The sequence below is a fragment of the Mauremys mutica genome, chromosome 12, assembly GCF_020497125.1.
Source record: "Mauremys mutica isolate MM-2020 ecotype Southern chromosome 12, ASM2049712v1, whole genome shotgun sequence".
NCBI lineage: Eukaryota > Metazoa > Chordata > Testudines > Geoemydidae > Mauremys > Mauremys mutica.
Window position 1 is genome coordinate 29,415,921 of NC_059083.1, and position 12,646 is coordinate 29,428,566.

The following is a 12,646-nucleotide window of genomic DNA, read 5'->3' on the forward strand; positions in this document are numbered from 1 at the left end:
CTGATTTTCTGAGTAGGACCATTGGCAGTGGGGGAGAGGGACATTCACCCGTGTGGCAGGGCAGGGGTAAACCCCTTTTGAACTCTGCCAAAATGCTGGCTGTGGCCTGCTTTCTGGCCAGGAGACCAGGGGCAGAGTCGCAGGTATTCAGCAGGGAGCCCAGCTTCAAGCCCTAATGAGGGCTGACTCAGAGGAACATGCTGAGCTGAGTGCTGACAGCTGGGCTGAGGTACCAGGAGGGCTATTAATGCCCTGGGCAAACCTCAATCAGGAGGTTAGCCTGAGAGGCAACAGGAGGGCAGTTTCGCTGTCTCCTTACCAAGTAAGGACGCCTCAAAGGCCAGGGGGATCTGGGGGTCATTATCTGTCAGGGGATCTGGGAACTGCCCGAGCACTGTAAATAAAGATACTTGGGTGAACCAGCAAAAGAAGGCGTGGAGGACTCTTCATTACACCAGGCCAAACACAGGGTGCGGGCACCAGAGGGTGGAAACCTGCGTGGACCCTGTGACACTGGGGACATGTCTGGGATCTTCCTAGTCACGGCTATTTGTGGCTGCCATGGGAGAGACCTTGAAGTGGCTGGTGCACACCGTGCGGGAGATGCAGCAGGCCCAGCAGGCGGACAGACAGGCGCTGATGACGTGGCAGGCGGACCAACAACGGGCCCTTCAGGAGTTCATCAGGGAGCAGTCGGCAGCCCAGCAGCAGATGCTACAGAGGGTGGTGAGTCCAGCACCCGGGGATGGATCCAGGCCGCCAGGGTAGGGGCTTTGCAAGATGGGCCCCACGGATGACCCCGATGCCTTCCTGGGGACATTCGAACGGGTGGCTACGGCGGCCGGTTGGGAATGGGAAACCTGGGCCCTGTGGCTAGCGCCGTACCTGGGGGGAGAGGCCCAAGCTACATTCATGGCCTTGGGCGAAACCCAGGCTAGCGACTACGATGCGGTAAAGGCCACAATGCTGGATCGGGTAGGACTCTCAACTGAGAGATATCGCCAGTGGTTCCGGGAGCCCCGCTAGACGGAGGGCCTGCGGCCCAGGGCATTTGCCCAGAGATTGACCGATTGGGCCACCCGCTCGCTGAGGCCCACAGCCCAAATCAGGGAGGAGGTAATGGATCAAATAATCTTGGAACAATTCCTCCTGGGGGTCCCAGACCTGGTGCAGGTTGGAAGACATCAGCTGGCCCAGGTGGCGGATGCTGTCCAGTAACAGAAGAATATTTAGAAGCAGAGGGGCCCAGGCGGGTGGTGAAGCCCAGTAAGGGGGCAGGACCAGGAAGAAGCCTGCCGGACACTGCTCCCAAGAAGGGGTCAGACCCAGGGCCCACCCGCAGTCGAGAACTGACTTGTTGGCAGTGCGGACACCTGGGCCATAAGAAACAGGAATGTTCACAAATGGAGCATGGGCTGGCGGACTTTTGTGGGTGGACTGGGGGAGGGAGGCAGGGGGCACCCAATAGAGGGAGCAGAGGGGAGGTGAAGAGAGGGTTGAACCCCAACAAGTGCAAGGACCCCCCCCTCCTGTGGTGCTTGGGGAAGGGGGGGGAGAAGGGAAAGAAAACTCCTAGAAAAGAAGCCGAGCACCTCAAGGTGGCACCAAAGGACCCTCCGGGCAGGAGTGTGGCTCTCAGGGGCCCGAGGGAGATAAAGACCAGGGGGCCGGGGAACTGAAACCAGAGGGTGGGGGGGTACCCGGGCCAGCAGGCGCCGCCAGACCAGGTCTGTGGTCTCTGCCGCGCCAGGGGGCATACAAGGGAGGCCTGTCCCTACCGTGGATGCGGAGGAGGGCCTGGACACCCCGAGGAGGGCCCGCGGGGGTTACTGGCACTCCCACTGAGGGGCGGAGTTGTCCGCCTGAGGAGGGGCAGGGACAGGGTGAGCCTGGCAGCTCCTTAAAAGGGGGAGGGGTGAGGCAGGGGTGGGGTAAACCCTTTTAGAGCCCTGCCAAAATGCTGGCTGTGGCCTGCTTTCTGGCCAGGAGACCAGGAGCAGAGTCGCAGGTATTCAGCAGGGAGCCCAGCTTCAAGCCCTAATGGAGGGCTGGCTCTGAGGGACATGCTGAGCTGAGGGCTGACAGTGGGGCTGAGGCACCAGGAGGGCTATAAAAGCCCTGGGCAAAGCTCAGTCAGGAGGCTCGACTGGGAGGAGACAGGAGGGCACTTTCGCTGTCTCCTTACCAAGCAAGGATGCCTCAAAGGCCAGGAGGGCCTGGGGGTCACTATCTGTCGGGGGATCTGGGAACTGCCCGAGCACTGTAAATAAAGACACTTGGGTGAACCAGCAAAAGAAGGCGCGGGGGACTCTTCATTACACCAGGCCAAACACAGAGTGCAGGCACCAGAGGGTGGAAACCTGTGTGGACCCTGTGACAGCCCATTTCAAAAACAGGACAAACCCTCCCTGCACAGGGCTGGAGCCTGACCCCACTGGCCAAAGGCTGCTGTGAAATACAAAGGGAAGCTGTTAGGATTCCTGTCCCCGGCTCAGAGCTCTGCTTCCCGGATCAGCCTGTGGCTGGCAGGCGTGTGGGAAATGAGACAACCCTGCCCTGCTCCGTGTGCTGGGGGGACAAGGAGCTCTCATCTTCTCCCACCCCCTGAAGCCTCCTGGCTGCTCTGAACAGTAGGGGTCAGATTTTGCTACTCTGGCCCTCCCAGAGCTTCGAGTTTTTATTTCCTTTCCCTGTGACTAGCGGGTTTGTGGCTGGGGCAGCAGGTGCTGAGTGGGGGACTCTTGTTGTTTCAGATGCCGGTGACCTTCGAGGAGGTGGCTGTGTATTTCACCCAGGAGCAGGGGGCTCTGCTGGACCCCGCTCAGAGAGCCCTCTACAGGGACGTCATGCAGGAGAATTATGAGACGGTGACCTCGCTCGGTAAGGGATTCCCATCCCCTAAGATACTAGAAGCCGTGGGGTCTGCGTGTCGGACTCTGGTCAGGTTCTTCCCTGGTTGGTTAGATCAGAGGTGAATGGGTTCCATAATGCACAGCTGCCGTGAGAGAGACTTGCATCTCCATGCCTTCTCGAGTGGGATACAGGTGTCAAAAGCTAATGGACATGCTAGCAAATCCTCATCCCTCCAGGTTTCAAAGGGACAGAATTTGTTCATTGTCCTGTCTGTGTTGATTCCTAGTCACATACAGAATCCCTGTTCACCTCCCTTCCTGGAAATAGCTCCAGCCATGGGGAGGGCTCTGGGCTCTGCAGGTTTAGAAATAGGCAGAGGTTTAACGCCAGAGCTGGGTGTGCGTCAGCCAGTCCCCCAGAGAGCACAGATCCTGGGAACTCCTAGTGAGAGTATAAAAATTCCCGTCACCTCCCCAGACGCCTGCCTCCCCCAAAGTGGCTCAGTGACCATGTTCCTGTCCTCTTAGTTTCCATATTCCCACCAGCACAGCACGGGGACAGGTTCCGTTCACACAGCGCCCTTTGTGACAGACACTCCCCCAGTGCTCCATGCGCCCTGTGCGAAGAGTTCAGTCACAGAGACCCCCTTGGGATTGTAACCTGATGTGCTGAAATAGTCACTGAGCCTGTTTTCCCTGCCAGCTTGGGCCCCCAGTACCCTCTCTTGTTGAACCAGACACGCTAACCTGCTGCAGCAAAGATTCAGGGTCCGGCCCATGCCCCCAAGCTGCACATCTTAACTGAAAACAGCACAGCAAGATACCTGTCTCCAGCACTGAGATACCCATCCCCAATAGGATCTAAACCCCAGATAAATCCGTCTTACTCTGTATACACATTATACAGGGGAACTTCCTAAGTGTTCGCCCTCTTCATCACTACGAGAGAGATGCACAAACTGTTTGCTCTCTCCCCACCAGTAACACTTGCACTGGGTTTATTAATAAGCAAAATGTATTAAGTATAAAAAGTGGTGGTTTTAAGTAATAACAGACAGAACAAAGAAAGTCACTAAGCAAAATAAAACAAACACACAAGGCTAAGCTTAATACACTAAGAAACTGGTTACAAATAATAGTTTCTTACCTTCACATAAGCTTCTTTCACAGACTAGACTTCTTTCTAATCTGGGCCCAAACCTTTTCCCTGTTCAGTATCTGTTAGTTGCAGCAGACCTCTTGGGTGATAAACAGGGGTCTCCTCACCTAATTTTAAATCTAAGAATGATACATACATGCAAAGAGGAAAACCATATTCAGTAGCTTACAGCTTTTCTAATGATACCTTAAATGGGACCTTTTGCATAAAGAATGTTCCAATTGTGTCATATTCATATTGATTAAGCATATTTTCAGTGTATGGAGCACCCCGTAACACCCTGATCTGGTCTGATTTCACTCCTGCGTAGGATTTCCCATTCCCAAACCTGAGCTGATCGCACGGCTGGAACGAGGGGAAGAGCCGTGGGTGCCCGATCTCCAGGCCTGCGAGGAAAGAGAGATCCTGAGAGGCACCCACACAGGTGAGGACTGACACAGAAACCATCTGGGGAATGAAGGAAAAAGTTGCAGGAGTTTCCTTTCCAGGTTTCCTTCCCTGTGAGTGTGTTTTGGGTGAGAAATGGAGGCAGAATCCAATTGCTCAGTCTTTGTGTTGGGTTTTCCCTCTGTGCTATTCCTCTTTCTCCCCAGCACAATTACTCCTGTCTGGATTGTCTCTCTCCCAGCACATCATGAGAGAGTGAGTGAGAATGAAGAGGAGAATCATAATGCAGAAGTTCCTGGTAAAGTGGAATCACAGGAGACCTTTATGGGAAGTGCTGCATGGAATTTTTCCCACTGCTTGGAAGAGGGAGAAGCCTGGGGAAATTGGCACAGGTCAAAGAGGCTGCTGGGAAACCACCCAGGGCAGAAAGTGGATTGAATCTATTAATGGTGGGAGAGGAGACCAGGATCCCAGAGCTCAGCAGACAAGGAAGAGACACCCTGGCGCTGCCTGCATGTGGGAAAAGATTCATTCTGAGCTCACAGCTTGTAACACATCAGACAATCCATACTGGAGAGAAATCCTCCCAATGCTTGAACCATGGGGAAAGCTTCAATAACAGCTTAGACCTTGATAACCACGGGAGATGCCACACAGAAGAGAAACCCTCTCAGTGCCTCGAGTGCGGGAAACATTTCATTTGGAAGTCAGAACTAATTACACATCAGAGATTCCACACACAAGAGACCCCATAAGTGTTTCGTCTGTGGGAAAAGTTTTTCATGTGGAGGTCCGATCTTGTTAAACATCAGGGCATCCACACAGGAGAGAGACCCCATAAGTGGTGTTTTGTTTTGGTTTTTTTTTGTTGATAGAATTGCTGCAAAGAAACCAAGATTTTTTTTAAAATATTTTTATAAATTTTAATTGCTAAATTTTTTTAGCCTTTGCAGAGTTAATTTTTAACTTTTTTTTTAAAGTGCTTATTTTTTAGAACAATATTTTAATTAACTTAGATGTTACCATTTTCATTATTGTTTTAGGGATGTAAATGTCCCATGCCTGTAACTGCTGCTTTTTTTTATTTTTGCCATATTTTTTTTTATTTGTTGCTTGATTGCTTACCTGGGCCCGATTTTGTTTATTTCTTTTTGCTGAACCATTTTTTTTTATTATGGCTGCCTGACTTTTTGCCTGGACCCAATTCTGTGTGTGGGTTTTGGGTTTTTTTGCTGAACTGTTCCTTTTTATGGGCACAAGCCTTGTTCCACTACCAATTTAGCAAGGAGGGTGGGCTATTTAACTAGGCCCCACCTCTTCTGTTTTTTTAAAACATTTTTGCTTACAAGGGTTACCTTGCGGGGAGAGAGAGCTCAGTGGTTTGAGCATTGGCCTGCTAAACCCAGCGTTGTGAGTTCAATCCTTGAGGGGGCCATTTAGGGATCTGGGGCAAAAATCTGTCTGGGGATTGGTCCTGCTTTGAGCAGGGGGTTGGACTAGATGATTTCCTGAGGTCCCTTCCAACCCTGATAATCTATGAGTTATTTCCCATGAGGCTTGCCACCTGGACAGAACACATGGCCAATTGGTGGCTGCATTTCTCCACTGGGTGACCAATCCCAACATAAAAATCCTTCGGGATTCTTGCCGATGAGGTACTATGGAAATGTGTTGGGCTTATCCCCTTGCTGTATTCTGCTAACCTGAGCTCTGCTTTGCTGTAGGGTTGGAATTGGAGACTCCCTCACTGGTTCCTCTAAAGAAGAACCCCAACGTTGTAGTGGTGTCTGAAAAATACAACCTGATGCCGATGAAGAGACAGAGGTTGGTCTGAGCATCCTGCCCTGCTCTGGGGAAAGCGTCCCGACCTTGCACCTGTGGCTTCCTCTGTCTTCCTCACCTTTACACTCTGTCCCTCATTCCTGAGAATCACTCTGTGTGGAACTGGGAGGCAGGACTCCTGGGTTCTATCCCTGGCTCTTGGGAGGGGAGTGGGGTCTAGTGGTTAGAGCGGTGCGGGCTGGGAGGCTGGACTGAGTGCTGAGGGGATTTGCCCGAGGCCCTGTGTGTGGTACAGGCCCAGCATTGGTAACCTTCCCCAAGCCACCCCTGCTTGCCCCTTCAGCCCCCTGCAAAGCAGCTCTAGGGTTGTGTGTGCTTCCTGTGCTCTGCATGCTAGATCATCACGTGATCTGGGCTTGCCTGCTCCTTGCTCAGGGCAGTGTCTGATCCCTTTCCTGGGCCATGACCTCAGCATCTCAGTACCATGTCTGCTTTTCCCTCTCACAGCACGTCCGCCTCCTCTGGAGACAACCCACCAGTAGAGAAGAAATGCAAGCCTCTGAACACCACCCCCAACAGCACCAAGGAAATCAAAGTTAAGATCATCCCTGCGCAACGTGAGTACATTGAGGTCCCGGTAGTCAGGATGCCTGGGTTCAGTCCTCAGCACTGGGCAGGGAGTGGGATCTAGTTGGTGAGAGTAACGGAGTTGCAGGGGTGGGGCTGAGAGTCAGGACTCCTGGGTTCTATCCCTGGTTCTGGGAGGTGACTGGGGCGTAGCATGGGGGAGGAGCGGGATAACACATGAAGTTGCAAGTGCGTGGAGCTTCAGTTTGTATAACCACTTTCGTTTCCCCCCCTCTCTGCAGCAATGGAGGGCTTGGGCTTCCTGGATGCCCAGAACTCTGCCCCCTTCCCGGGGATCAAGATCAAAAAGAAAAAGAAAGTCTTGTCTCCTACTGCAGTCAAGGTACAAACACCTCTGGGTGGGGGCTGGTGGGTTAGAATAGGGCAGGGAGGGCTGAGAGGCAGGACCCCTTGGTTCTGTCCCCAGCTTGGGGAGTGGGGGGGATCTGGTGGGTTAGAGCAGGGGGCTGGGAGGCAGGACCCCTGGGTTCTGACTTCAGCAATGAGAGGGGAGTGGGGTCTGGTGCAGGGACTGAGAGTCACTGGTTCACTTTCCATTACACTGATCCCACACTTCTCTGTGTCCCAGGCGAGCCTGTTTGAAGGGAAGCCAGTCCCAGAAGTGAGCGCTGTTAAACCATCCTCTCCAGAACCTGGTACTGCATCCAAGCCCGTGGAGGTGGATCAGCCCGGCACTCCTGTGCTGGCAGTAGAGGTCCCAGAGCTGATGGAGACCGGTAAGGATGGGGAAGGCGTTGGAGCCGATGGGTTCTGTTGTGCTAACCCTGGGCGGGTAATAGGTAATAATTGGAGATATACCAATCTCCTAGAACTGGTGTTGGATCAGACCTGATGTTGCCACCCAGGAGGCCATAAAACCCATAATGCATGTGGCCGGGTGGGCCATGCTAGCTGGGATACAGCTGCCTTGGCGGGGGGGCAGCCCCTGTGTTAGCGTAACTGTGGGGCTGGCAGGGCTGTCTTCACCTGGGGGTCCTGGGTTGGGCTCAGGAGGCATTGGCACCGGTTGTTAGATCCAGGCTCCGTGGGGGTGTGTGATTGTTTGTGTCTGATCACTGAACTGCTCTGTGTCCCATCCCCGCAGCCTCGTCTGAGCAGAACTCGGATGCCAAGCCCTCCGAGAGCGCCGCTGACTCCACGCGGCTTACCAAGAAGGGCAAGAAGAAGAAGACAGTGACTTGGCCTGAGGAGAGCAAGCTGCGGGAGTACTTCTACTTCGAGCTGGATGAGACTGAGCTAGGTGAGTAGTGGGGCATGGGCCTTTCCCTCTAGGGGGCACTAGCTCCCATCCAGCAGTTGGGTTATGGGACATGGGAGGCCTTTCCCTCTAGGTGGTGCCAGCTCTGCGCCAGCACCAGGGGACTACCTGGCTTCTGCAGGTGGGCAAAGGGATACAAGGCCTTTGAACTCCTGTTGTGGAGTGGGGGGAGGGAGAGTGTCACCCTTCCCATCAGCAGAGGCCTTTCTGTCCCCTGACTAAACCTCTCCCCGTTTCTTCTCCTCCCCTGGCAGTCAATGTGAACAAGATCAAGGACTTTGGCGAGGCAGCCAAGCGGGAGATGCTGAAGGACCAGCACGCCTTCAAGACGGCGCGCCGGCTCAGCCACAACGCCATGGGGAAGAAGGTGCCCTGGGTTTACCCCAAGCTCATCGACCTGCCTAGCCCCTTGGTGCAGCCGGGCAGCGGCAGCCGCGAGAAGTTCACCCAGGCCGAAAGGGAGAAGGGCATCCTGCAGGAGATCTTCCTCTCTAAGGAGAGGTGGGTGTGGCCCTGACGGGCAGGGCGAGGAGTTGGAAGGATACTGGAGGTGAGGCCGAGGCACCATTTCCCAGTTGCACAATGTAGGCTCTTTAACGGCCAATATGTCAAATTTAGGGCCACCCACCTGAATCCAGCGTGTCTCTGTCCCTCTCTAGCGGCATATGAGCCGGCTGCTGCCTCTTAGCCTGTCGACTTGGTGGTTTGACTCAGGGACCACAGACCCTGATTTCAGCTCCAGACGTCCCAGCAGATGAACCCACCAGGGGCCTCTGTAGGTTGCTGGGCACCAGGATCCAGCTCTGACCCTGCTGTCTTTGCTTCCTATGGCGGGTGGGTGGACCTGGCCTGTGAGGCTGTGCTGGTAGCATGGGGGTGGGGGGGCATCAGGCTGTGCCGAGAGCCCCACAGTGGGGGGCTATGACCACCAGATCTCTTGGTGCTGAGATCTGACCAGAATTTCTCCTCTCCACAGTGTTCCAGACAGTCTCCACGAACCCGACCCGGAGTCATACGAACCCCTGCCGCCCAAACTCATCCCACTCGACGAGGTACGTCTGGCCCAGGGCCCCGGGTTCTCTGCCCTGCTTTGGGGGCCAGAAGGAGGGGGCCTGTGGGGTAGAGCAGGGGGATTGGTAGTCAGGACTCCTGGGTTCGCTCCTCACTGTGGAAGGGGTCTAGGGGTTAGAGCAGGGGGTTCATTTCCCTGCTCCCTGGGGGCCCTTCCTCACTCTGTGTCTCTGTCTTCCCTGTATAAACGGGGATGGGCTAGGGAAGGGCAAAGGCCCAGGAACCCGAGCGCCCAGCCATGACCCCCAGCCCCTGAGGCTGGGGCGTCCTCCCCACCCTCAGCCCATCCTGACTCCAGTGTCTCCTCTGTCCCCTCTCTCAGGAATGCACCATGGACGAGGCCGCCTACCAGGATGGACTTGACTCAGCCGCCGCCTCACAGTCTCTTGGCGGATCCCGGGCCTCCAAGCTGCCTCCAGTGCTGGCCAACCTGATGCCAGGCCCCATGTTCCCCAAGAGCCCTCTGGACCCCAACCCCAGCTCCTCCATGAACGTGCAGGAGATCCGCCCCTCCATCACGGTAATTGGAGCTGCTGCGTAGCCTGACTGACCCTATAGGCTCCCCATAGTGGGAGGGTCTGGCACCAAAAGGGTAAACTCTGCGCTGCTCTATGGGTGGGGCCTCCCTGGCCCATCTTCCCCCAGAGCGGACCAGTGCTTCCCCCTGCTACTTCACCACTGCTGGAGCGGACCATTGGCCTGGTCTCCCTGCCTCCAGCTTGGGTGAAGGTCCATCACTTAGGGGGAAGGGGAAACTCGGGCAATGCACCAGCTGAACAATCGTTGGGGTCGGGGGATGCGTGGGGCGGTGGGACTCTTTCCTATCACTCCCTTCTCCCAAAGCAGTTGGGTCAAGCCAGCCCCTGGCCCCAGCTAGAGGGGTTAATGGACTAGCACAGTGCCCTGGAGTTAAAGGTCAGAGAGAGCTCAGAGGGTGGTGTGGGGCGGGGGGGAGGAGGGACTCTCTGTCTAACCCTGCCCCTCCTGTCTCCCTTCCCTGCACAGGGCGGGCCCAACAGCCACAAGACGGAGGAGCTAATGAAACAGCCGGATTACTCGGACAACATCAAACACTTGCTTGGCAACCTCCAGACACAGCCCCCGGGGCCCTCAGGAGGTAAGAGACCTGTAGGGAGGGGGCACTGACCCTGTTCTCACCTCCCGCTGCTAGGAGGAAATCCTGTCCTGCCGGTCGCCTTCTGGCTTCTGTTTCTTTGCCTTCTGTCTGTCTCGATGGGGCGCCTGGGACTTATAACCCATCAGTTCCTACAGTTCTAGGGGCTCTGGCAGGTGGGTAATCCGAAGGATGTGACCTTGCTCGTTCGAGTGGCTGGGGCCAGGGGAGAGCTGGTGCACCCAGCATCCTGATGACATCATGGGTGTGCGAGTGCATGTCTGTGTGATTTCCTGCTCTGGGGGTTCCGGGAGAGGTGGCCATGTAAACATGTCCTGGGTTAGAATGGGAGGTTGCTGTGAAGGGATGGGAAGTGTAACCCCATTGGCTGTATTTGACCCCTCTGCTCTCGTCTTCCAGTGCCCCACGGGCTGCTGGGCCAAGGGCCTCTCGCCAATGGATTCCCACCTGGACCAAAGAACGTGCAGCATTTCCCTCCCGGGGGACCAGGACCCATGCCTGGTAAGCAGGGAGCTACTATCTTCTGTGGGAGGGAGGAAACGCGGGGGGGACGGGACTGTCAACCTTCAGCTGGGGTGTGCCAGAGTCAGTAGGGCCTGCTGACCCCAGTGTGGTGCTAAGGGGGGTTGTGCTGCAAGGAGCAGGGTAGAGGCTCAGTAGGGGACACTGCCCTGGCAGTCAGTGCTGGCACCAATGCCCCAGTGCGGTGCTAATGCGGGGCTCAGTAAGAGGTGCTGTGTGGCATGGAGTAGAGTAGGGGTTTGGCAGCAGGTGTCTTTTTGCCCTTGGTACTCAGACAGGGGGGTCTCTAAGCTTTGTGCCTCTCTTCCCTGTTCCTAGGTCCCCATGGTGGCCCTGGGGGTCCTAACATGCTCCCAGGTACCAGCATGCTTGGTGGGCCCAGGATGATGGGCCCTCGCCCTCCCCAGCAAGGCAAGTTCTGGGATCCCCCTGACAGTGAAATGCGAGGAAACCTCCATGGGGGTATGCAAGGGGGTGGCCCCGGCCCAGTGCCCGGACCAGGCCCTTTCCACCGAGGGCGAGGTGGGGAGCCCCGCTTCCAGGATCATGGTGGAGGCCATGGAAGAGGTAATTGCAGGGGGCTTGGCTTACCCTCTAGGGGGATCAGAGGGCCATGGCTTTGGAATGGCCTTGCCCCTTTGTGGAAGGGGCCTGTGAGTCTCCCCTCCCCCATTTTTATCCAGCAGGTGGCAAGGGCTGATGGGGGAGACCCAGCATGCATTGCACCCATTCGATCCTACAGGCCCTGTTCCTTTGGGGGCGGGGCCGAGAGTGACAGAGAGCCCCCTATAGGCCTGTGAGAACAAGGGAGACAGTTTCAGCTGCAGCATTGCATCCTGGGAGCTGTAGTCTTTTCCCCCGCCCTGCTCTGCCACCACCCTCTGGCCGTGCCCTGCCGCCATGGCTGACCTGCACCCCGTTTTCTCTCACGCAGACATGTCGCACCGCCCTGTGTGTCGCCACTTCAAGTTGAAAGGCAGCTGCAGGTACGAGAACAACTGTGCCTTCTACCATCCCGGAGTGAATGGGCCGCCCCTTTGCAGCGCCCAGGGTCCTCCCCCCAGTCTGCCGACGCCCTGTGAAACCGCCCAACACAGCCGCCCCCGCTTCATGGACTCTGGGGTGCCCGCTGTCAGACTTGGGCTGCATCCACCACTTATGGCTTCTGTGAGGCCTTGTAATGCCCGGAAGAGGAAGAAGAAGAAGAAGAAGCAACCCCCCCTGATGGCTGCTGCTACTGAGGAACCACTGCGGGGGGAATTCCCCCCACAACTCAACTCCCTCCTGTATTTTAACATGATGGTGGCGCTGATGAGACATGACTTTGCACCCCCCCAGTGACTTTTTGTAAGCACTAGAGCTGCCGCCTGTGGGTTGTTACCACTGTGTACATCTCTGTGGAATTAGCAAAGGTGTAAAAGGGGGTGTTGCATGGCTGCCCTACCCGGCTCCGGGCTGTGATCTGTCCACAGGTTCGCTTGCTGCAGACCTAATCTGAAGACATTTTGCCTGGGGAGACTTGACCCTGAGGAGCAGCTGGCCACACTGCTTGGCTCCCCCCAGGGGTGAAAGTAACTTAAAGGACTTGCGGGTACGCCAGAGTCCTGCGGAGGGGGAGGGGCCTCAACCAGAAGAGGCGTGGCCTCTATCAAAAGAGGTGGGGCCTTTAAATCCCAGGGCTTTTAAATCAGGATTTAAAGGGCTTAGTGATTCAGCTAAAGCTAGGAGCTGGGCCCTTTAAATCACCCTCGGAGCTACCAGTTGCAGAGGCGGCTGGGAGCCCTGGGGTTTGGGCAGGGGTGAAAGTAATTTACATTTCTGACCCATATGGT

The 12,646-nt window shown here is 55.8% G+C and overlaps 1 protein-coding gene across 1 annotated transcript; it reads left to right on the top strand.

Annotated features, from left to right (window-relative positions):
* The first annotated feature begins 561 nt into the window (after positions 1-561).
* Positions 562-12,203, top strand: LOC123346664 (serine/threonine-protein phosphatase 1 regulatory subunit 10-like). Its single transcript, XM_044984138.1, has 16 exons — positions 562-726; positions 3,381-3,471; positions 4,391-4,435; positions 4,640-4,696; positions 6,123-6,222; positions 6,688-6,797; positions 7,050-7,150; positions 7,397-7,544; positions 7,913-8,068; positions 8,341-8,587; positions 9,063-9,138; positions 9,480-9,677; positions 10,163-10,274; positions 10,692-10,793; positions 11,133-11,225; positions 11,749-12,203. Exons 1-16 carry the CDS (start codon positions 562-564, stop codon positions 12,153-12,155), a joined length of 2,208 nt encoding a protein of 735 aa, XP_044840073.1. The 3' UTR covers positions 12,156-12,203.
* Positions 12,204-12,646: the final 443 nt, after the last annotated feature.

What these genes read in the sequence shown, in the direction of transcription:
- LOC123346664 (XM_044984138.1), top strand. Translation starts at nt 562, where the DNA reads ATGGGAGAGACCTTGAAGTGGCTGGTGCACACCGTGCGGGAGATGCAG. An exon ending in TAAGATCATCCCTGCGCAAC is followed by an intron (nt 6,798 to 7,049) that starts GTGAGTACATTG and finishes CCCTCTCTGCAG; the next exon opens with CAATGGAGGGCTTGGGCTTC. An exon ending in GGGACCAGGACCCATGCCTG is followed by an intron (nt 10,794 to 11,132) that starts GTAAGCAGGGAG and finishes CCCTGTTCCTAG; the next exon opens with GTCCCCATGGTGGCCCTGGG.